This window comes from Telopea speciosissima, chromosome 2, assembly GCF_018873765.1.
Source record: "Telopea speciosissima isolate NSW1024214 ecotype Mountain lineage chromosome 2, Tspe_v1, whole genome shotgun sequence".
Lineage (NCBI taxonomy): Eukaryota > Viridiplantae > Streptophyta > Magnoliopsida > Proteales > Proteaceae > Telopea > Telopea speciosissima.
The window spans coordinates 61,222,178-61,244,517 of record NC_057917.1 but is presented as its reverse complement, the minus strand read 5'-3'; the positions used below and the strand labels follow the sequence as shown (position 1 = coordinate 61,244,517).

General features: G+C 38.8%; 1 protein-coding gene across 1 annotated transcript; it reads right to left on the bottom strand.

The window, feature by feature from the left end:
- Nucleotides 1-14,501: 14,501 nt before the first annotated feature.
- LOC122650956 (glycosyltransferase BC10) lies at nt 14,502-15,827 on the bottom strand. Its single transcript, XM_043844311.1, has one exon. The coding sequence runs from the start codon at nt 15,785-15,787 to the stop codon at nt 14,582-14,584; it is 1,206 nt and encodes a 401-aa protein (XP_043700246.1). The 5' UTR covers nt 15,788-15,827; the 3' UTR covers nt 14,502-14,581.
- Between the last annotated feature and the right edge of the window lie 6,513 nt (nt 15,828-22,340).

The window sequence follows — 22,340 nt, the reverse complement described above, 5'->3', positions numbered from 1 at the left end:
ATGATAGTGTTGCTTCTGTATTTGGTCGGTGGTTTTACGGAATATCTTCACCATTTGTTGTCCTCATCTCTCTGTTTTGTACCTCCGTCCCAATATTCCTTTTTTTTATTTTAATTTATTTTTTTTTTTTTTTGTAATTTTGCTTTTAACTTATTAGAAGACTAGAGTGGTAGGTAGTTAGTAACATATGTTTAGCACATATCTCTAGATGGGTTATGTATTAATAATTACCAGAAAAGGATAAATACTATCTGTTTTTTAACAATATTATTACTTTATTAGGTACATTTTTCGTCTTTTTAATCCATTTGTGGAAAGGGGAGAAAGATAACTTAACTAGTGGACCCACAAAATCTTCTTACGAATGAGGGACGATGATAATTTTTTTTTTCAGTGTTACTTACTATTAGGCAAACTATGGAAAATAAGACTGTTTAGCTTGTGTTTCTGGCCCACAAAAATTAGTTTCGGCCTCTTCTCCAACGAGGAATCCACTCAATGAGTGTCCAATAAAGAATTATCCCCGTGGATGTGTGTCAGCCAATCAGTCCTATCATTAGATGCCTCATTGGATACTCCTAATGCGACGAACTCATTGGAGAGGAGTTGGATCCCATAAATTATGTGTGTGAAGGTATAAAAACTTGAGGTCAGAAATGAGATGGAATTGAATTTGATCGAAAACCTAGAAATTGCCACTGATTTGTAAATATTTGTGATTTGAAGTTTTTTATTCCAAAAACAAATAGATGTTGCTCAAATTAGTAAGTTTCACTGATTTCTTTCTCTAATTTTAATGAGAAAGCAAAATGCAAAATACTAGATGTGCAAGCTTGAAGCTAGAAGGTGAGCCACAGATATTGCAAGTATATTCTATATTAAGTTTAGACAAATCAAATAACAAAATTTTTCTAAAGGCCAATATATGTGATGTTGTGGATCCAACCATTTCACTAAATTATTGCAGTCAATCCAAACTTCTATCTTCTGACATGTCAATTTCATTACATTTTATAATCTTTGTTGCATCTCCCTTGTTTCTGCTTCTTGAGCATATCTTGATACACCGAAATCCATAAAAGGGAAGGTCAATATAAACAGATTGTTAATTATTAAGAGTAAGGCCCAACTAGTCTTTCCCATCACAAATCATAATAGGATGATTCTCGATGAATATTTATTGGTATTAGGTCAAAAATAAACAATCCTTCCTAAGATGATGTAGACGAGTCAACATGAGAGATAGTATGTAATTTAGCCACCCAACTTGTGATTTAATGTAAGATATTTAGTCGGTTAAGAGGGGGTATTAAGAAATGTTGTTTGATTGCGAATCATCCATAGAAAAAATAACAAGTTGTAGCCACAATAGACAAAATAATATACTTCTAGGATTTGGTCATGGATGAGTTATTTAGCAAAGTCTCAAGAAGAGTTACTTTGGAATGCGATTGAAGGCATTCAGTACGTAAACCTCAATGGCCCTACAACTCGATAGGCTTAGAGATATGATAAGACAAAAACAAATATCAATCAGATTAATATCATTATGACACAAAGCACACCAAGGGTTACGATGCAAAATATGAGACAATCACATCCTAATTTTAATTCCTCAATAGTTTCAAGCTTGATATATATCAAAGCATAAGGTAAAAAGAAGCTAAAAATGATGAGGATTGAGTTTCTTTTCACACGTGCGATGAAAATAGAACCTCTTAATATATAGGAACTACCCTTCTAATTCGATTTAGAAAAAATATTTCAAACTTTCGTAAATAAATGGTGAGAGTTAATAATGACATTTACTATTTTAAGAATTAAATTAAAAAATAAATTCGCTATGGATTTAGAAATTCTCTCTTCACCTTAGGTGGCAAAACACGATATGATTCTTCTCATACGTAAACCTAAGCCGACCTAATAGAACCCACCTTATGCCCCCCCACTTTGTGTAGTCCATCCGGTCGACTCAAGGGCATACGAGATGGTTCTTGTAAGTGAATCTGAACAGCGCTTTTTTTTTTTTTTGTTTAGTAATTGGGAGCTTTACATATATAGTTGATAGAAGAGGGGGGGGGGATCGAACCAGGGAGGGGATAAGATACCAGCCAAGAGACTCGAACTCGAGACCTCTTGGTGAACATGGGCATGAAACGCACCATGGCTCACCAACTGAACTAAGCTGGTAACTTCTTTTTTTTATTTTTTTTTGGTAAAAACCTGAACCGCACTCGTGTGTTTAGATTATTTAGTAAGTGTGCTCTTGTCATGGACTTAAAAATCTCTGTCCCCAGTCCCCATCACCTTTTGCTTTTGAAGGAAAGATGAAAAGAGAGTGTCGGCCAAAACGCAGTGCCACTGTGCCAGGATTGGCCATAGCGTAGGTGAATGTTTCAACTTCCAAAGCCAGGTGAATTTGCTTCTTTTGTGGGAAGGGTATTTGTGCTCTTACTCCTTGGCTAGGTGGGATGGGAATATGGGATTCGATGGGCTGGGGTAACCGGCCCATAAAAAGGTGTGGGATCTTCTTTATTTAGTAGTGTTCACTTTTAACACATTATTCCCCCACTGTTACCATCCTATACGGCTGACGTCATTGTATTTGAGTTTAACACACGCTAACTACTAAATAAATCATGCTTTAGTTTAACGGTTACTCACCCTAATCAATAGGGTAGCTCAACTTAACACCGGTCTTTGAAGTTTAAACATAATTAAATTGTCAACCCAATTTACTTAAAGGTAAAGGGTTCTTTGAGCAACCGGTATAGGGGAATACACCAATGAGGAGAACCGAAACGGTTTCACAAATAAGGGTAGAGAGCTTGGTTTTCCCTTACCAAAATTAGATATGGACCCCTACAGATCTAGGTAGATTTAGAATGGAATATTTTGATTCTGAATTTTTTTTCTGTCTGGAAAAAATGTTCAAGAGGGAGATCCTTTACAATCTATATAGCCGACCAAAGAATTAAATAATGATCCTTGGATTTTTCTTTGTAAGTATCACGCTAAGTAGTTAACCATTATCTAAATAATAAGGTAGATCAATCACAGTAAAGAGTTCACCAAGGATTAGATCATATGGTCCTTCTAGCATCTCTCTCTTTTTTAGAGTATATCAATATATTTTGTAGGGTATATATACTTTTTTCTCTAGGGTATATATACCATTGCCTAGTGTAAACTCATCTTTGGGAAAAGTATAAAAAAAAATGGAGAATATATACTAAGGGAGAAAGAATGCTACCTGGCTGCATGCAATGTTCTGCCCCTATGCTCAGACATAAGGGCGGGCGAAATGATCACCATGCTCCCAAGGAAAGATGGAATTTTTTTGAGGGGTGTGACGTTCATTTCACCCACCCCTGTGTCGTGTCTAGGCGCAAGGGCAACGCACTGCCCATGCCTGGGTAGCATTCTCTTTCTCATGTACTAAATATGATAACTAAACTTCACTTATTAGAAAAAAATATTAGTGATATTTTAGATGAATAATAAAATATAATAATTATATTTAATAGTAAATGTGTTGTTGAGTGACTTACACAATCATTCTTAGTAATGATTACCATTTTTATTTTTTTTGTTGATTCTAAATTTTAATTCTCTTATAATCTAACAAGACGCAGTTGAATGAAAGCCAGTCATAATAATAGGATGTCAATTGTAATGACACATTTTAAAAACTTTCTTGGAAGAAAGAAATTGGATTCAAAATGGTGTTGGAATGACTCGTTACATCTTGGTTTTAATTTATTTTCTAATTAATTTTGTATAATTCTTTATATTTCTTTTCTTTAATTTCTTCCTTCCTATCATCCTACATGTATTATAAGAAAAAAGTATATTGACGCACAATATATGTATATGTATATGTATATGCCACGTGATCATGCAATTTAGTTCCTGCAACTACCCAAGTGCTTCTACATTGATGGATCACGTACACAAAAGTCTCTTCATCAGATATTAGGCATTTTATGTTCCAAATCAACTTTGCAATTCCAATTGACTAAAAAGTCTCTTTAAAAAAGTGGTCATGCATTCATAACCATGTGCATCAAATTTATTATGACATATGTTATGGTTGCTAAACATTGTTTTGTCTCATAGATTTGATTAATGTATCAAGTTTTCCTTAAGCGATGATGAATGAAGTAGGAATTTCTTCGCCAATGACCATCATTGAACTTGGATAGGTGCGATGGAACAATGATGAAGGGTAAGTCACAAGATATACAAAAAGATGATTAATGGTAATTGACTTTTCACCTATTAATTTAAGTGGTGATTTGCTTGAAATAACTACTTCAAGCATACAAAAAGATGAATCATGGAATCGACTTTTGAATTGCTTATGTACCACTTTTATGTGGGGTGCACACTACTTAATGGGAGTGGGGTGAGCCCCAAAACATTATTACCATTCTCGGCTCTCGCATGTCCATAAGCCTTGAGGAATAATAGATGGTTCCACCAAAAAATAGATAAAAGAGGAATAATAGATGGTACTTATGACCTAAAGGGCATTACTTTTTTTATGACCATTTCCCTGTCTAATTCAAGTTATCCATCTTCTCAAGGAAGAGGAAAAAAGCAAGTGATCTTTGTATCAGAGAAAGAACAAAAGGAATCTACAAGGACTCATAAATACAACCAGTACAAAAACACTAGATAGAGAGAGAGAGAGATTGAATTATGTTAGTACAAGTAGCTATGGGGTTTGCTTTGATCTTTTACTATCGTTTGACCATTATCGAGGCTTTTGCCTCTGTCCAATGCATAATAATTGAAGCAAATTTTGATTGGTTAATCCAATTAGTTTGACATAGGGTGGAGAACAGAGAAAACAAATGTAAGAAAAACTGGTAGGGGTGGTGGGAATTTAGCTCGTCTCCAGAGAATGGAAGCAAACAGCGACAAGAAAAAGAGGAAATATAGAAGAATATGGGTTTTCCATTGTGTGGCTTGCAGGAATGGATGGATTCCTGTGGTGGTGGGTTTCATGACTTGTATCTCGATCCTTAATAACAACATATGCAGAAGTTACAGAATGTCAGAATCTCAATCTCAAGAGAAATCACAACTTGGGCTTCAAAATGGTCTGGTGGTTTCTTCTTCTTCCAATGGTAACCTTGTGTCCATAGCATTCTCCAAGTCGGAGTTCAGCACGCCCAGGATGTTGTCAGTCGTTGAGCTCCACACATCCCTAGAGATATGTACGAAAGCTCAACCACTGATGCCTTGGCACCCTGGTGATCCTGATCCAGGGTGGTGGTGGTGGTGAGGTGAGGGGGTATGGAGTATGCTGCCACACTTGACATGGACCACTTCCTCCACCAACATGCAACATGGGATATCCCCACAAGTCATGATGCCATCTAAAATCACAAACCATCACTAAAATTACCATAAGTTCATGGATTTAATTTCTCTTCTTCACGGAAGGTGAAGAGATACCTTGTCTTTATCATCATCAAATGTGACTCGAAGGTCAGTGTCAGACTTTATACAATAGGGACAATAATTATAACCCTCGATTCTCTTAAACGTGGATACAGAGAAACTTTCTCCTAATTCAAAACCCAACATGAGATTCTTTATCTTTTTGAATTGTAGCTTTTGTTGGGAAACTTGGCTTGGGTTACACTACTACTCCCAATGATATCTTGGCGTATAGGTGCTAAGTTTGCAATTCAGACAACACCTGCTAGAAGTTTTCACCAGAAAAATATAAACATAAAAACTTAGCTGAAGTCTGGGCTTAGCAGGGCCCTTGCAATTATTGGGCTTTCAGGAGTCATAGATGTATTTGTGTATTACACGATCGACATTAAATACAGTCAGATTGACCTAAATGCACATCTAAAATGACATAAACACCCTTCTCCTCCCCCCCCCCCCCCCACCCCACCTTTTATTTGACAGAATCGATGGGAGAATCTCCCGTGTATAAATACCTACCCCACCCTTTTATTTATTTATTTATAATTCCTATTATGTAACCCCTTAAAAAAATGGGTTTTTGACTTGAAATTAGAACAATAATAAGCTACCTTTATATAAAGGAAGAGACATAGACACACCGCCTATGAAAGCCAAGCTAACGGGTGGGACCAATGGAGTTTTGGGATGGGGCATCATATAGCAGGGCAAGGGGGATCATTTCAAAAGGAGAAGAAAGAGACATAGACCCAGACCCAATAGGCACAAACTTGTGGTGATCGAGCAGGCATTGTGCCCAGCCTTTTCCTTTATACAAATTATGACTATGAATAGGCCTCAATCATATATAGCTTAGCAGTTTTAACACCCTTTTTTACCGAAGGGGGGAATTGAGTAACCTCGTGCAGTTGTATAGCCCACCATGAATTGTTCCTTTTCCCCTTTGCATTCTTGTGGAAGTAAAAATTTTCAAGAATTGTTTACCAAACAAAAAAAAATCAAGACTTTGTGCTTTAAATAATACATTTTTGTCCTCTACGTTTGGCAAGACTATTTAGCTACCAATTTGGACATATGAACAGAAAACCTGATGTCAAGCCATGACCCAGCCCTAAAAACAACGGTTTCTTCATGCTCAAGCTACAAAGGGGGGCCCACCACAGAAGCTCTTGGTCCAAGCTTGCCCATACAAAGGCCGTGCTTAATAGGCCTTCACTTCTCTTATTACCCCTAGTTGGGCTTGGATTTGCCCTTTTTACATTCGAAATTGGGCTTTCAATTGTGACTTCCAACCTCTACAACATCCACAAGTTTTTTTTTTTTTTTTTTTGGTATGAACAGCCACAAATTGCAACCCTACTTTTTTTTTCACAAAATTTTACTTGGTTTTTGAGTGAGGAGCAAGGTTTTAGTAATCAGTATCGGGATCGAGAATGATGAAATCACCAATAGGGTAACGATAAGTGATATAAGATTTTAAAAATCAATAAAAATGATAAAAATAGATATCGGGCATCGGCCGATACTGATACAATTTGGCAAATACAACCAAATAATCAATATCCAATTAAAAATATCTAAAGGATATGGAAAGATATCCGTATTATAATCCATTTGAATATATGGTTATGGATTTGGTAATCAAATATTCAATTAAAATGGCTTGTGTTTTTACTTTTTACCTCCTATTACATATGTTTTACTTATTGACTATCTACATAAAATAGCAGTAAAAAAAAAAAACACAAATGATATCCTTCAATTTAAAGATATCTGACCAATTATTAATTGGATATGCCATAAATGGGTTGGATGTTATCAGATCGGAGGTCACTACATCCATATCCGGGATAAATGGACTGGAATTTAGATAATATTCCACCCATATAAGCCCAGTGCCAACTAAGGTACAATGTGGTAGAATAGATGATGTGTCTATTCTGACCGTTGGATAGAGATGACATAATTTAGATAAGCCACGTACATATCAAATTTTATAGATTCAGTTAATTCCCTCTTGTATTGGCATGCATTCCGTGTATGTCTATGCATGTATGTCAATATTCTAGACAATATTATGTATTATTAGATTTGTCTTGTGATTTTTAGACATATCATATTTCTTTGTTATATGGGTTTCATAAAAAATAAAAAATAAACTACCTTTGGTTTCGGTAAAAAAAATAAAATAAAAAAGAATATCTACCTCTGATAATAAGAATAAGGGAGAGAGTGTTCTATCTGAGGAGCGTAGCCTATGCTGGTAGGAAATACCCAATTAGTGCCTCTAGAAAAGAATCATTTTTGGAGGCAGTGAGGAAATTTCAAGGGAGGGAAGGAGGGAGCGCAAGCATAGGCTCGCTCCCGAACAGAGAACATTTTCCCTACTAATAATAAGCGAGAAAGAATGCTACTTGATCGCGTGTGGCATGCGGCCCATATGCCGAGATACAAGGCCACGTGAAATGACCGCCACACCGCCACGAAATTGCAAAAATTCCTGATATCGTGGCAGTCATTTCGCGTGGGCTTGTTTCCATGTGCACGCCACCAGATAGCGTTCTCTTCCCCTGATAATAATATAACACCAACAACAATAGTAACAGTAAGCATGAAGTGTTAACAAATTGCTAAAACATGGTCTGTTCAAGATAACCTTCTATTGGAGGTCCACCAAGTTGTTACCGTATGGTGAGAAGACATAACAATTTCAACCATTGGATAGATAACGGATGGTCTAGATTGCCCATATATAAATTTCATAACCAAATTTAATCATAGGAAAAAGATCTTTGTTCAAGAGCAAGTGTGTTGCGCCCCTATTGATGTTTCTATGCGCATTTCCAGTGGCCTCCACACTAGCTCAGAGGCCACACTCCCAACTAGAGAACACATTCCCATTAGTTATACACCCAACGTATTGGCATGTATTTCTTCGGTAGTCCATGTCTTAGTGTACAAGGTACTCTCTCAATAGTCTCTAGTCATGAATTTTTAAAGTTATATATATATATTTTATAGGGTAAATTACAGATCACCCTTTGGTTTTCAAACGAAACTCAAATCACCCCCTGGTTTTTGAAAAAACTCAAATCACCCCCTCTACAGTAACGGTGTTAGTCTGTTGTTAGTTATTGGTGTGAAATGACTATTTTACCCTTGTACTAAAACATTAGAATTAAATTTACAATACTACCCTTCAAAATCTATGTTTGGATGTCAAGGGTAGTTTAGGAATTTAAATTTATTTAACTGGCTGACATCATCACTTAACAGCATAAAACTAACGGTAGTGACTAATTTGTCATATTGAGGTCTAAATCAAGGGTTGATTTGAGTTTTATAAAAACCCAGGGGGTGATCTGAGTATCGTTTGAAAACCAGAGGGTGACGTGTAATTTACCTATTTTTATAATAAAAAACAAATATATATAAATTAAGAAAGAGCACTATTTACAATGTCTCCATTTAATACAAATTGTTGCCTATTTGTTATGGCAAAGTGAATAAAAAAGTTAGTGAGAATCAGCAAGATACAGTCCTGATGATATATATGATGGAGGAATTTCATTGGTAGTATTCGAAATCTTTAATAGTTTTGGAACCAAATGTGAAGGCCAGGAAATTTTTGGAACAGGTACAAGATCAAGCCGTCCTTAATTAAAGCACCAAATCTCCCTAATCTTCATATTAAGATTCATAGTATGATCAAGACCCTTTGACAAAGTTATAATCATGGACTTCAAAAAAATGACCTATGTCCAAAAAACCTGTAGCGACCAAAACAATGTCCTTCTAACAGAATGTAGGAAATCCACCCTACTCTATCTAGGATTGGGTTAGAAGTTCCTATGTAAATCAAGATAAGGAAATTTAATTTAGATAATGATTTAAACACATCAGATATAGAATTTTCAAGATTAACCTGAATAGATAAATCACTAGGAATAATTGGGGATGGAGGTGAGTTATATTGTGTCACTTTCATCAATGCTAGTTTGGCTAAAATTTCACATATGCGCCGGACCTTGGGTCCGGTTATCTACAAAATTTGAGTCACATTTAATCGGGTAGGTAGCAAAAAATTTGAGCCAATCAAAACATATTGCCATAATAATAACTAGACAAGCTACATGTCCAATATGTTAGAATCTAAACATTATCATACCACGTACATGACAGAATTAGGTGGCCTGGCAAAAGAAGCTTGTCTATATTAGAACATGTAATAAAAGTCCATCATTTGGTATATAATAATTAAAGGTTAGATTTCTTATCAAAAAAAATTAAAGGTTAGATTGTCCTCCTACGCATTGAAAAGTTTATGGATGAGGGCTCTTGAGGGAGGGAGTAGAGGAGCGTACATAAGGGAAGAGGTGTCATTTTCTTATACGTAAGGGGGAGATAGAAGGAAAGAGGGTGTTAGTCGGATTAAAATCCACTACAATGCGGGCATCTTGTGGTATACTGCATTGTGGGCTTGAGAGCTCAACACATGGAAGAAGCTTCATCCAATGGTGAGTTTGATGCAAGGCAGTTTTTTTTTTTTTTTTCTTTCTTCTTGAGCTCAGTACCGTTGGATATCGCATCTTCCATGTGTCAAGCTCTCAGGCCCGCACTGCAATGCACCGCAAGATTAGGATACTGTAAAGGATGTTTTTTTGCGTGTTAGTATACCATGTGGTTGGCTCAGAGAACTTTTTTTCAAAGTTTATGTTTTACATGGGACATGGGTTGTGTCTGTATATTTGTTAACGAACCTGGATTTAAAGAACACATTAAAAAAAGGATTTGGAAAGCTTAAGAGATAAAACTAAAAGGGAAAAGATCTCTACTTGATGGTGTTTCCTACGCTTTCTTACAGGACACCATGAAATGATGCCTCTACCTCTTGGGTAGATACCCAGAGTGCTCCCCATTGGCCCAAACGCTTGTGTAGGGACGATGCGACCAAGTAGAGATCTCTTGCCCAAACTAAAAATTCTATAAAAAAAAGGATCAAATTTTCCTTTAGCCACGGTGAATAGGAATCCAGGGCTTCTCGATGAGACACAAGATGGTATGGGATATTTTCAGAACATATTAAAATCCTATAGGAATTTTGTGAACCTTAGGATGGTAGTTGAACTTTCACCATACGGTGAAGAAAAATTTTGTTCCAAAAAAAAAAAATGCAAAAATTCATAAAAAGCATTAGGACATACAATGTCCAAAAAATTCTAGTTTGTTGACGTAGATTTTTTTTTTTTTGAGGTTACAAAGCCACGGTGGAGAGTAATTTTATTAAGCCTCAATGAACAAAAACTGAATTACAATATTGAGAAAATCCTCCGGGAGTGAGGACTCCCATTGACCCTAATTAGGGTAACACAAGACTCAAAACTACCTTGAAGAAGCTTGATTTGATGTCCATAACTATGGAGTTCACATCAATAAGAGGCTTGGACATGGTTTTAGGTATGGATCAGGATTGTCTACAGGGAGCAAGGAATGTCCAGGGCATTGTCAGCCATTGGGCTGCACCGCACACATCCCTAGGCATGTACGAGATGTGTGCGGCACAGCTCAACCGCTGGATGCCCCCTGGCAGTACCCTGGGCGCACACCTCCCTGTAGATGAGCTAAATTCTCTAGGTATTGATTGTTGGATATGTGTGTCCATCAAATTCGGTTCGGTTCTGTTCGGTTCAACCCGGTTTACCTTTGTATTGAATTTTTATACATTTTAGTTTAATATCATCACATGCGATATAAAATTTTTGAGCATTATGTGTCCGTAAGTTATACTTAAAATGGTAGTCACGACTAGGGTTTGGGCTAGGCACCCTTATCATATGGTCGTCGCATTGGGTATGCCTAGACATGTGATGTCAAGGTACGAATGCGAGTACTCACATGTTGATGTGTGTATTGGCGAAGAATCTACTTTGTCGATTCCCTCATGTATTACCGTCAGATGTAGGAAGGGATAGACATGTGTCACCGACACCTTTTTGCCTGAAGGAACCCTGTCACTGCTAAGTGTGACCGCATTTTTTGGTTCATCTATGACTGAAACTCAAGCGAGTCAAAGTCGATGTTCTGGGAATGCGTGAACACTTTATGAGTGAAGGAGTTACTCAACATGGTTACCACTGCCCGATTGGGGAAAACCAAGATAAAGATTATCTATGTATGGTCAGATCGGAATCTAGATCCAATGCCGTTTTGGAAAGGGTTTTGCAAAAATCTATTTTACATAAAATAATAGATTATGTATAATTATTTGAACAAAGTGTTTTATCGAGTTTTGCGGGACCCGATCAGATGCAGAGACGCTCTTATATGGACATGTACTATGGATTGGGGTTTGGTAGTACATGTGTACATGGCATAGATTCCATAATGATGGTGTTGATTAGTGGGGGGGGTTGTATATGATAAATTGTTATCATATAGAGAGTTATTTGGAATTTGCTATTTTAATTGGTTCTTTATTTAATTATTGGATATGGTGCTAATTATAATTATCCATAAATATTAAATAAAGTAACTAATTAATACTTTCCCTATTAGATTCTGCTTCTTCACCAAGTAAAGAACTCTGAGATAAACAGATAAAGCTTATCTGAGATAAACAGATAAAGCCTATCTCAAATAAATAAATAAAGCCAATCAGGAGAGAGAGTGTCAGACTTTCACAGGGATTCTTCCTATCAGGGTTTTGGAAACCCATCTATAAATAGAAGCCAAAACGCAGGAAGGGGAGCAAGGCTTTCACGTTTTTTCATAGCCACCCCCTCCCACGGTTTTGGCTCTCCCTCTCTCTCTCTCTCTCTGTGATCGCTTCTTCTTGCTCTCTAGTTTTGAGAGCTAGGGTTTTAGAAACCCAGGTCTGGTTGGAGATATATTCGGATTGGCTTGGAGAACCTTGATAGCACCATTGGAGGTTCAGATCTGTTTGCTTGGAGTGCTTCTTGGAGGAAGAACCACTGTCTATTGGAAGAGCAACACTTGAGGCTCACCAGGTTAGCAACATTCTGTTAATTTCTTTTGATTGTTATTAATTTTTAGGGAAGTAGTTTTCTGTCCGGGAGTGTGGCCTACGCCAGCACTCCCATGTGTCTATCTTTCTCCTCCTCAAAACAAGGGGGCGGAGGTGTCTTTTCATATTAGGAGGAGAGAGACAGACTCATGGGAATGTTGGTGTAGGCCACACTCCCGGACATAGAACTTTCTCCCTAATTTTTAATATTCATGGGATGCGAAAGAAACCCGAATCGATTTATTTTCGCTGCGCATTCGGGCATGGGATGGATCCCTCCCTCCATGTGATGGAACGGAGATGTTTGTTTTATTTCTGTTCGGATCCCATAATTATGGGGAACATGAAATAATGAATTTAGGGTGCACCACGGTTCATGGGCAACCATGTAAAACCCTAAAAATTTAAATACGGGCACCCATGGCTTCCCATGGATTAGCCCCAGGGTGCAAAACCCTAATTTTCAGTATATTAATTTTCCAAGGGTGTAAAACCCTAATTGGTTTATAATCGGTTTGCCTAGGTGAATCCCTCCAAGCAAACCTCTTTAATGTACATGTCTTCTTTTTTTCCAGAGCACAAAAACCGCAGAAGTCAGTAGTGACAATGAAGGGTAGTTTAAGGATGCGAAACCCAAACAGGAAGGTTATCGAATAGGATTCAGAGACTGAAATCTTGTAGCCAGTAGAAGGTGGGGAAAAAGAAACAAAAAATTTCTTTCAACTCCAAAACACTGAAACAAGCGATTAAGCTCAAGAACAGGAAACGTGTTTGAAATCTAAGTTAGAGAAGGATGGAGTTTCGGAGATCAAAACCACAGATGGGTGGAGTTTCGGAGTTCAAAACCACAAATGGGATGGGGCTTTAGACAATTAGACCGATCGAAACCACAGATGGGGTGGAGTTTCGGAGTTCGAAACCACAAATTCTTACATTGTCCATAGTTTTGAATGGATATGCTTCTGATTTCTCTGTGGTTGATGGTCTATGGTTTGACTCAATTCTAGTAAATTTAACTGGAAATCCCAAGTTTTAATGGCTTCCATGGTATTCCCTTCAAGGATACCTGCAACTCATCTTCCCCAATCGATTTGGGGAAGATGAGTTGTAGGTTTTTTTTTTTTCTTTCTTGAAGGGGTATTTTTGCAACTTTACCCCTTGATTTTAACACTGTTAGTCATGAACTAACGGAATGCACTTATTTGTTACCGTTTGCAAACCTCAGGTAGGTACGCAGAATTTTTCAAACATGAGGGGTCAAAATATCCTTTCGTCAAACCTCAGGGATGATATGTGTATATTTTCCATTCTTTTATGAGGGAATAGCTAAACTCACATAAAAGAGTTTAAGGAAATAAATCTCAGTTCGGGAGTGTGACCTATGCCGGCACTCCCATGAATCTGTCTCTCTCCTCCCCATGAGAAAAGACATCTCTATCTCTTTATTTTAAGGAAGAGAGAGATAGACAAGACACATGGTAGTGTGGGGTACAGAAAACTCCTGCCCAAGAATTTAATAATGGCTTCTTTTGGACAAAAATTCACAACTTAGCTCGACATGGGCCCACTAGTCCGATAGATAATTCTTTGACCAAAACAGTCAGACCTAAGTTGCCTACGTCAAAATCCAATACGGAAGGCCCACCACTCGAGGGAAGACAATCAATTGGAGGCCCAGGTCCAACGACACGAAGGCATATACAGCAACAATTCCCCCTACTTTCTTGTATTTTATGGATGAAGTATGTAGGTGCGTAATGACTAATCTCTCCTTCCCTCCCCTCTAAATCTCTAATGGGTTGTTTAAACCTCAATTAAACAACCCATCAGAATAGGCAATGCACATGGAATGACATCAAGTATACTTTCTCAGGAGTGATGTGAATTATCTCCAACTTGTAGTAACTTCCACGTGTCCAGTCGTAACGGAAGAAACTCGCCGGGAAATCCGACACGTTGTGTAGACCATCGACGACACTTTCCCTTCCCCCGAGGAAAAAAAGAACGTTATCAGGTTACGAAAAATTAAGAGATCTTTTTTTTAGCTTCTATATATTTTCTTTCCTTGTATTTGAATCCACAAAATTTACAAATTTGCCACTTAATTTAGTCTCGGAAGATGACGTCATTAACTATTCTCATCAACGGCTGAAGAGACTCCGGCGAGAACTTCCGTGCAAACAGAAACGGGTCATCTCCTTTGGTCCGGGTCGAGGAATTGGTAACGTTCACGACTCCAACATCACCGTATCTCGGCCTACCATGTCTGAGAGAGAGGATCAATTCGGGCCCCACTTCAGAAGAAGCATTGTAAGTGCGAGGGTGACCGTCAGATCTTCCCGTCCAATTAACGTGGGTGAGTGTTGCGGGTACAATCCCATTCGGGTCCTGCATGTTGAGCAATGTCGGGAAGTAGTTCTCCTCAGGGAAACATGTGTCCCACTGAACGCACGGCAACTTGAACTTAGACCAGAGTCGCTCGTCCTTCACGACAAGCCTCGCGTGTCGACGTGTCAAGACGAAGAACTGAGACCCGATGCGGAAGTCCTCGAACTGTACTTCGGGGAGCATGGCATCTTCACCACGCGCGGCGTATCGACCGTACGAGCCCGGTTCGTGGCTGAGGATCTCGATGAAGCTTTTCTTCGAACGGATTAGGGTTTGGTAAGTGAAATTGAAGGAGTGGAGAGGGATGCAAGAAGCTGAGAGAAGAGGGAACATGGCGTTGGCTGGATCGTCGAGAAGGGCGTGGGCAAGGAGTCGACGCGCCGCTGAAACTAGCGATGGAGTAAACCGTTGGGTCGGTTTGGAGTGGATGATCCGGCCGGTGAATACCCCGGAGAAGGGTGGATCGTAATGGAAGGATGGGTCCGCGTGGGTGTAGATGTTGAAGAGCTTATTCTTCTTCGTATTGGTTTGGTTGAAGAAGAGTTCCCAAATCGGAGCAAAAGGGAGAGGCGTTGTGGTCAGGAACATGAAGGCTAGTTTCTTTGGTGAGCCATGGGGCCATGGTTTTCGATTCGTTCTGGCGGCAAGGCGGAAGAGGGATTCGTCGTCTTCCGGTAGTGGTGGCGGCGGTGGCGGTGGCGGTGGCGGTGGCGGTGAGGGGGATACGACGACTTTGTGTTTGTTGTCGTATTTCTTCTTATCGTCACCGATCGGGATGAAAGTTGTTGCTGGGTAATTGATGCTGTTATTGTGGGTTGTGGTGACTATGGTGATGGCGGTTGGGTTGGTGATTGTGAAAACGATCGCCATAGGCAGGCAGAGAAGGACTGCACAGCACAGAGAAAACGGCGTCGGAGCTATCATCTTTTCTAACTTTCCTTCTGGATGGTTCGCCGCTTACGCGATCACAAACCGACTGTGTGAGTGTGTGAGAGAGAGAGAGAGAGAGAGTGTGTGTGTGTGTGTGTGTGTGTGTGTGTGTGTGACAGAGAGCGAACTGTGAGGTGGGATTGGTCGGACAGGGTGGGGTCAAAGGTTGGGAAAATCGGCGGCAGAAGCTGAGCAAAATCGTAGGTTTCCGGTGGGGCAGGAGAGTAGTAGGGTATGGTATAGTACAAATAATGGGATTATATTAAAAAACTCTTTAATCTTTCATTGGAAAGAGAATTTATTATTTATATAACATGCTTTAAAGAGGCAGGAGATGCCCAGTTTGTCACCACCCTTCCCTCGTGGTTGATTCAGAATTTTTTATTACACGTGGCTTACATGCAGGTGATCAGGTCACACTTTTATCCCTTTTTACTACCCCTCTCTCTCTCCTCACAGTTCACCACCTAATCAAGATCCGTTTAGGTAAAAAGATCTGCTAATGCCGTTGATCATGGAAAAACCGGATCCATTGGAAAGAATCTGAACTCGTCAAATTGAATTTCGTAAATCAGAATATGAGTTGCTTTACTTTAGGAAGTAAATTAATAAATCAAATAACTTATAGGCAATATAGGCATTAACCACTACAATCAATCTCGCAGCATACATGGATGTGGAGACCACACACACCTCTCGGGCATGGGAATCACACCTCATGGATGGTGTGAAATCGATTATAATCGTTACGTTATTAGAGAGGAACTGTACTTTGTACGCATAGGCTAATGCCCTTGTTAGCTTTGGTGTTAATCGTCATCTACTCCTCCCCACTCTGTCACCTCTTTTTTATTGAATAACGCTTTGGGCATGCCAAGCCCTCGTTTTATATGTGTGAGTTTCTCTTTAGTCAATTAGTAAGAAAAAGAAATCTGTTTAGGAATATGAGTGTTGTGCTTAAACACAGCCTCGTGAAATGTAAAATTATTACCGTTTGATGCTTCCACGTATTCTCCCATTAGCCCTTGTACTGACATAGAGGCTGTGCTCCATACAAAAAAATGCGTTCCCATTTAATAATATCCTTTGCAAAAAAACCAAAAATTTGATAAATCAAATAGCTTAGGGTCTTCATTTGTGGGACCAGTTTGAATTAGATGATTTGAAGGTGGTGGAAGGCCATATTTTCTACTCATCGTCTTCATGGCAATTTCCTGTCCATGAATTCTTGATCCACGCAAACCAATTTCAGAGGAAATTTTTGATGTCACAAATTATTTTTTTTCTATTGAAGAAAATGAAAATACTATTAAATACATAATAGAAAAATACAACCTCCAGCTCTCAAGTGTCTATCGACTCTAACCCTCACTTGATATGCTAGTCGGTCGTATTGTTCTCATCATATTTAATTAACAGAATATTGTTTAAAATTATGAGAAAAGATTCTCACAATGCCAGCACAAACCCAAGACTATACACAGGCGCATTATCCCTATTGAGATTACTATTCCCCATCCCGTGGAAATCTCCTAAATACCCCCTCATATATTTGACGAGTTTCTCATAATACCACCCCCCTCCAATGCTCGAAACTGCATATGAGCGTCAGAGGAAATCCTTCCCTTAAAATTAGTACACAATATAGAAATGTCATGGAGCAAATGAAACGATTGCCCCACCCCGGCAGAGTGCTCTGACAATGGATAGGACGGTCATTTTACCCCTGCCTGTGTGAGGCTGTACACCAACCACACGGGCAGCGACAACAAAGGATCCAAATTAAAAAAGATGACAGCCGTGCAAAATCGTTGACTAATCAGACCAAAATTCGGGATATTATTCATGTGTGCATTATTTGTCTCGTGTAACCTCGTGCAGCATCTTTGGTGACACAAAGGGATTTGTTATGTGCTGGTGGACTTAAAAATATAAGGCCCACCACCAGGGGCAGTTGGGTTAAGAACTTAATGTTGTTTAATATTTATTAGAGAAAAAAAAGTTTCTTATATTTAAACACAAAGCAATGCTTTTGTGCCCGAAAAGACTGCTCAATTCCAGTAAAACAAAAAATCGCATCCAATTAAAAACCAATGCTTGAGCATTTTCATTGACCTGGGCTCCACATGTGAAATGACCACCCCACCCCCTATTTTTAGGTAGTTTTGCTGGGCTAGACGCTCTAGCTCCCGCCACTGCAGGACAGGAGATTCTTCTGTTGCCACCCTTACCTGGGATATGGGCCCCCATACAATACACTACTTCGGTAGCCACAACACAAGTGGGCTCTATATATTCCAGACTTCAGATAGCTGCTAAAAGAGTTGCTGGATTACCTAAAAGCATGGGGGTTCTTTGGTAATTCAAACTTAGGTATTAGTAGGCAAGTAAACGAATATTTAAAAATCCGAATTCGAACTGCATTTGTATTCTTTTAGGAGTATCTTTATCCGTTTAGGGGCATTTGGATTTGAACTCAAATAATCTGTTAACAAATTTACCTGATCCGAATAGATGTCCAATTAATAATAAAAAATTAAGTAACTAATGATCTTGAGGTTTTTTGAAGATTCAACAAATTATAGATAATGAGGAAATGAGAATCATGAGATTAAGACAACTGAGAGATATGGATTGAGAGTGAATATATCCGTTGGGAGAAGAAGATTTGGGTTACATAAGTTAAGGATAATTGAAAATCTAAATTCGATTCACATTTGTATCTATTTAGGGGTATCTGTATCCGATCAAGAAATATCCATTACATATCCAATCCATATTCGATCCGTTTACAACTCTAGGTTTTAGGGGTGAGGATGCAACTCCTTTAGTTGAATCTAGGTGGGCTTGGGCTGAAACAGTTTTGATGGATACATAGGTTCAGACTGAATTTTTTTATCTGTGCACTTACGCCAGAGCTGACTCCAATCTGGCAAAGCTGGCTCAATGGCATGCTCGTATTGTTTCTGCTCTTTCTTGCCCTGCTGCAATGCTCGTACTGCTTCTTCTCTTACTTGCCCTTTGCCTCTGCCGTCGTGGCATAACATATAGTATGTTCGCCCACCTTGCCTCACTTCAATGGTGTACAAGTACCACCATAAAGAATACAAGTCTTAATCAAAATATCAAAAGAAAATACACCTAACCGCCTTTGGTGAAAGCTTTGTAATGGGTGACAGATGGAAGAAGAACAAAATATCGACATCCAAAGACTCGTGCAAGAAGCAAGGGGGACTGGTAATCCTACTCTGTCTTGCTACCTATGGCTCTCCTAAAATATATATGTATGGGGTTCGGTAAAAATATTAAAAGGAAAAAAGATCCTTACAACCTGAGTGTGAGTGTGCAGATTCCATCTCATGTCCTCTCGCATTCCATGCCACGGACCCCACATTTTCTCTCCACATTAAATGCCCTTTGTATATGAACTTTTCCGCCAACACCTATTGGTATTGGTGAATGGAAAACCTCTTCTTAATTTTTAATTGAGGGTTAGACCTTCTTCAAGACAAAAATATTGATTAGTCAAGACTCAAGTGTCACGAGGTCGATTTGCCTGTTTTGGCAGCCCGGGCTAGGTGTCATGACTCGCCTCTGTGGGACTTTTTTGGTCCATTTCTGAACTAGGGCCTACGTATAATAGAATGGTCTGGAATTATTTTAGATTTTCAGATTTTCAATTAAATTTAATTGCCCAAGAGAAATTTTAAAAGTGTATATTTGGTAAAGGGGTATTCCCACCAAAAAAGAATTATAAGGGAAGAGTGAAACAACAAATTATGGTTCGATCTTCTTCTAAATTAATGAATTTAATTTCATAACCTCTAGATTAGAATATTAATGTAAGATATATGAAGTGTTAAATTTTGTTTAGTTTATTTGATTAACTATTTTTAAAGGGAGTGTCTAATTGACTCCTCTATAGGTATTTTTAAAAATTGGCAACTTCTTTTAATTGTCTCATCTTATTTTCAAAAGTTATTTAAGATAGGGATATAAAAGGATTTTCATAAATACTTTGAAAGTGACATTTATGTCATTATCAAAATATGTCATTATCATGTATATTTTTTTAGTATACATATGAAATGACTTTATCATCTTCATTGAAAAAAAACAGTGGGGTTATGGTTTATAATTGGCTCAGAATAAGTCCCCCATCCGCCTATTATATGACTACTGTTTGTCTAACTCAACAATTGCTACTGCGTTGCCTTTCTTGGCTGGAAGTACAAGAAGGCGCGTAGATTGTTAGGAATTAGTTGGCTTAGACATGAGAAGACTGATTAGTAATTCTATTACATAACTTGGGTATATCTACTTGCTTACCCTATTGTTTGAAATACCAAAAAAGGCAAAAAGTATGGTTACAAACCATTTGATACATTGAGGGATGTCAATAAGAAAATCCCATCTTTAAAACATGTGTCAATTGTTAAGTCTTTTCTTTTTAACCTTCCTAATTGTAATATCCAGGTTTCAAAAGACCGGCATCAAAATCTGGATCGGTCCTCGTCAATTCTAATTCTAATCGATCAAGATCGATCACAAATCAAAATCAGAATCGGCTCAACCAATTCGATCTGATACCAAGTTTTAAAACCTTGGTAGCATCAATGGAATAGCACTAGTGAGCTTCTTAATTAGTATTACTCGTTTCCCTACATATAGTTAGCCAAAGTTTGGCACCTTCTTACAAACTTTCCTCCTCAATTTTCAAATATAAGGGAAAAAGATCTCTACTTGACGGTGTTTCTTACGTCCTCTCACAAGGCACCGTGAAGTGACACCTCTGCCCTCCAAGTAGAAACTCAGGCGTGCTCCCCCATTGACCTAGACTCTTGTATAGAGATCATGCGACCAAGTAAAGATCTCTTGCCCTTCAAATAATTTTTAATTAGACAGAGTTTTCCTATACCCATGATGAAGGAGAATCCTTTCACCATAGGTTATAACTGTTAGATTTTGTGTGAAACCTTCTCTATAGATCTTCCAATAGGGGGTGGGTATTGATGAATTAAAATCCTCTGCAGTACTCGGCGGGGCAGTGGTGCACATCCGATGACACAACAGAGGCCATGTGTGCCATGTGTGCCACGTGGCCTCTGCTGTGTCGTTGGATGTGCACCGTTGCCCCTCCGGTACTTCAGAGGATCCTGGTCTGGTATTGATAGCGGTTACTTACCTATTCAATAGCATTGCAAGATTTGCCCACAGCTGAAGCGGTGAAACTTGCTACCATGATAAAGTGGCAAGGATTTTTTTAGGGCTTAAAATAGAAATGAAGAAAGTTTTCTGTTTGGAAGCATGGCTCCTACGCTTGCACCCTTGTGTTGGTCTTTCTCCTCGATCCTCCAAATAACATGACTTCTTGTCTCCATGGATTGAACCAAAAGGTGGCACTGATTGGATCTTGCATAGGCATAGGAGTCACGGTCCCAGCCAAAGAACACTTTCCCTTAAGGAAATATCAAAAGAAAAAAAAACCATTGTATACAATCGACGTACATCACAATGCATTAGTGTTGATTTAATTGAGAGAAAATCTTGTTGTAATCAAAGTTGGTGAAAAATAAAAGGCAAAGGTTTCGTGCATGGTGCATAGTTGCCCACAAAACCATTGGATGGGGACAGTGGTCCCATTGAAATACCCGGGCTACCCCTTATTTTATGAATCATCAATGGGGCTGGAGCAGTCGTGCATGAATCTCTTCCTTAAAAGAAAATGTAATATTATTTTTTTTCAATTTAGTATAATGTGATTTCTCTTCAATTAGGGTAAAATCTTATCAATTCACATATGTACTCGAAAAACGTGTAAGATAATAATAACTCTTAGTATGATATAATGGTACATCATTTCTAATCACTTTCATTAGGTTTTTTTCTCTTTCCGCCGCCGTACGCGTCTATTGTCTCCGCCATTAGTGCGTGTCTTTTGTCTCTCCGTTAGTGCATGGTTCCTTTTTCCCCATCTCCTCCTCAATTTTTCAACCATGATTATGGGCCTCGCCAATGATGAAGAAGCCGCCGCTGCTGGCGATGATGACAATGATGCCGATGACAACGAAGCAAGGCGATCTCTCCTGGCCCTTCGTTCCTCCTTGCCGATGCATTCTTCTTGCTTGTAGTGGGCGTTACTTGAGGATTCAGTTTTCGATTTACTCAGCACCTGTACCAGTAAAGTCCTCGTTTTCATCTCCAATTTGGTTTCGTGGACCGGCCTATGCTCCGAAGTCTCACCAGAGGTCATCACCGGTGGTAGTGCTGTCAATGATTGGCTTGAGCCAAATAACCTAGATGAGGTAGGTAAGCCTTGTGTCCCTTCCTTTTGGCAAGGGCAGCATGCTTTTGGCTTCGAGTTCAACCTCCCTTTCGGCAACAAGGAACTTTTTGGTGTCTATTCTAAGGGCTTCCGCCTGATTTCCGATGGGGGTTCTTCACAAGAACACAAGGAAGATACGGCTCCTCGAGCCCATGATGATTATGGCTCACTCTCGGTGTTGTCAGCGGCTGGATCTCCCGTCGCCACTGCCAGTCTCATCGG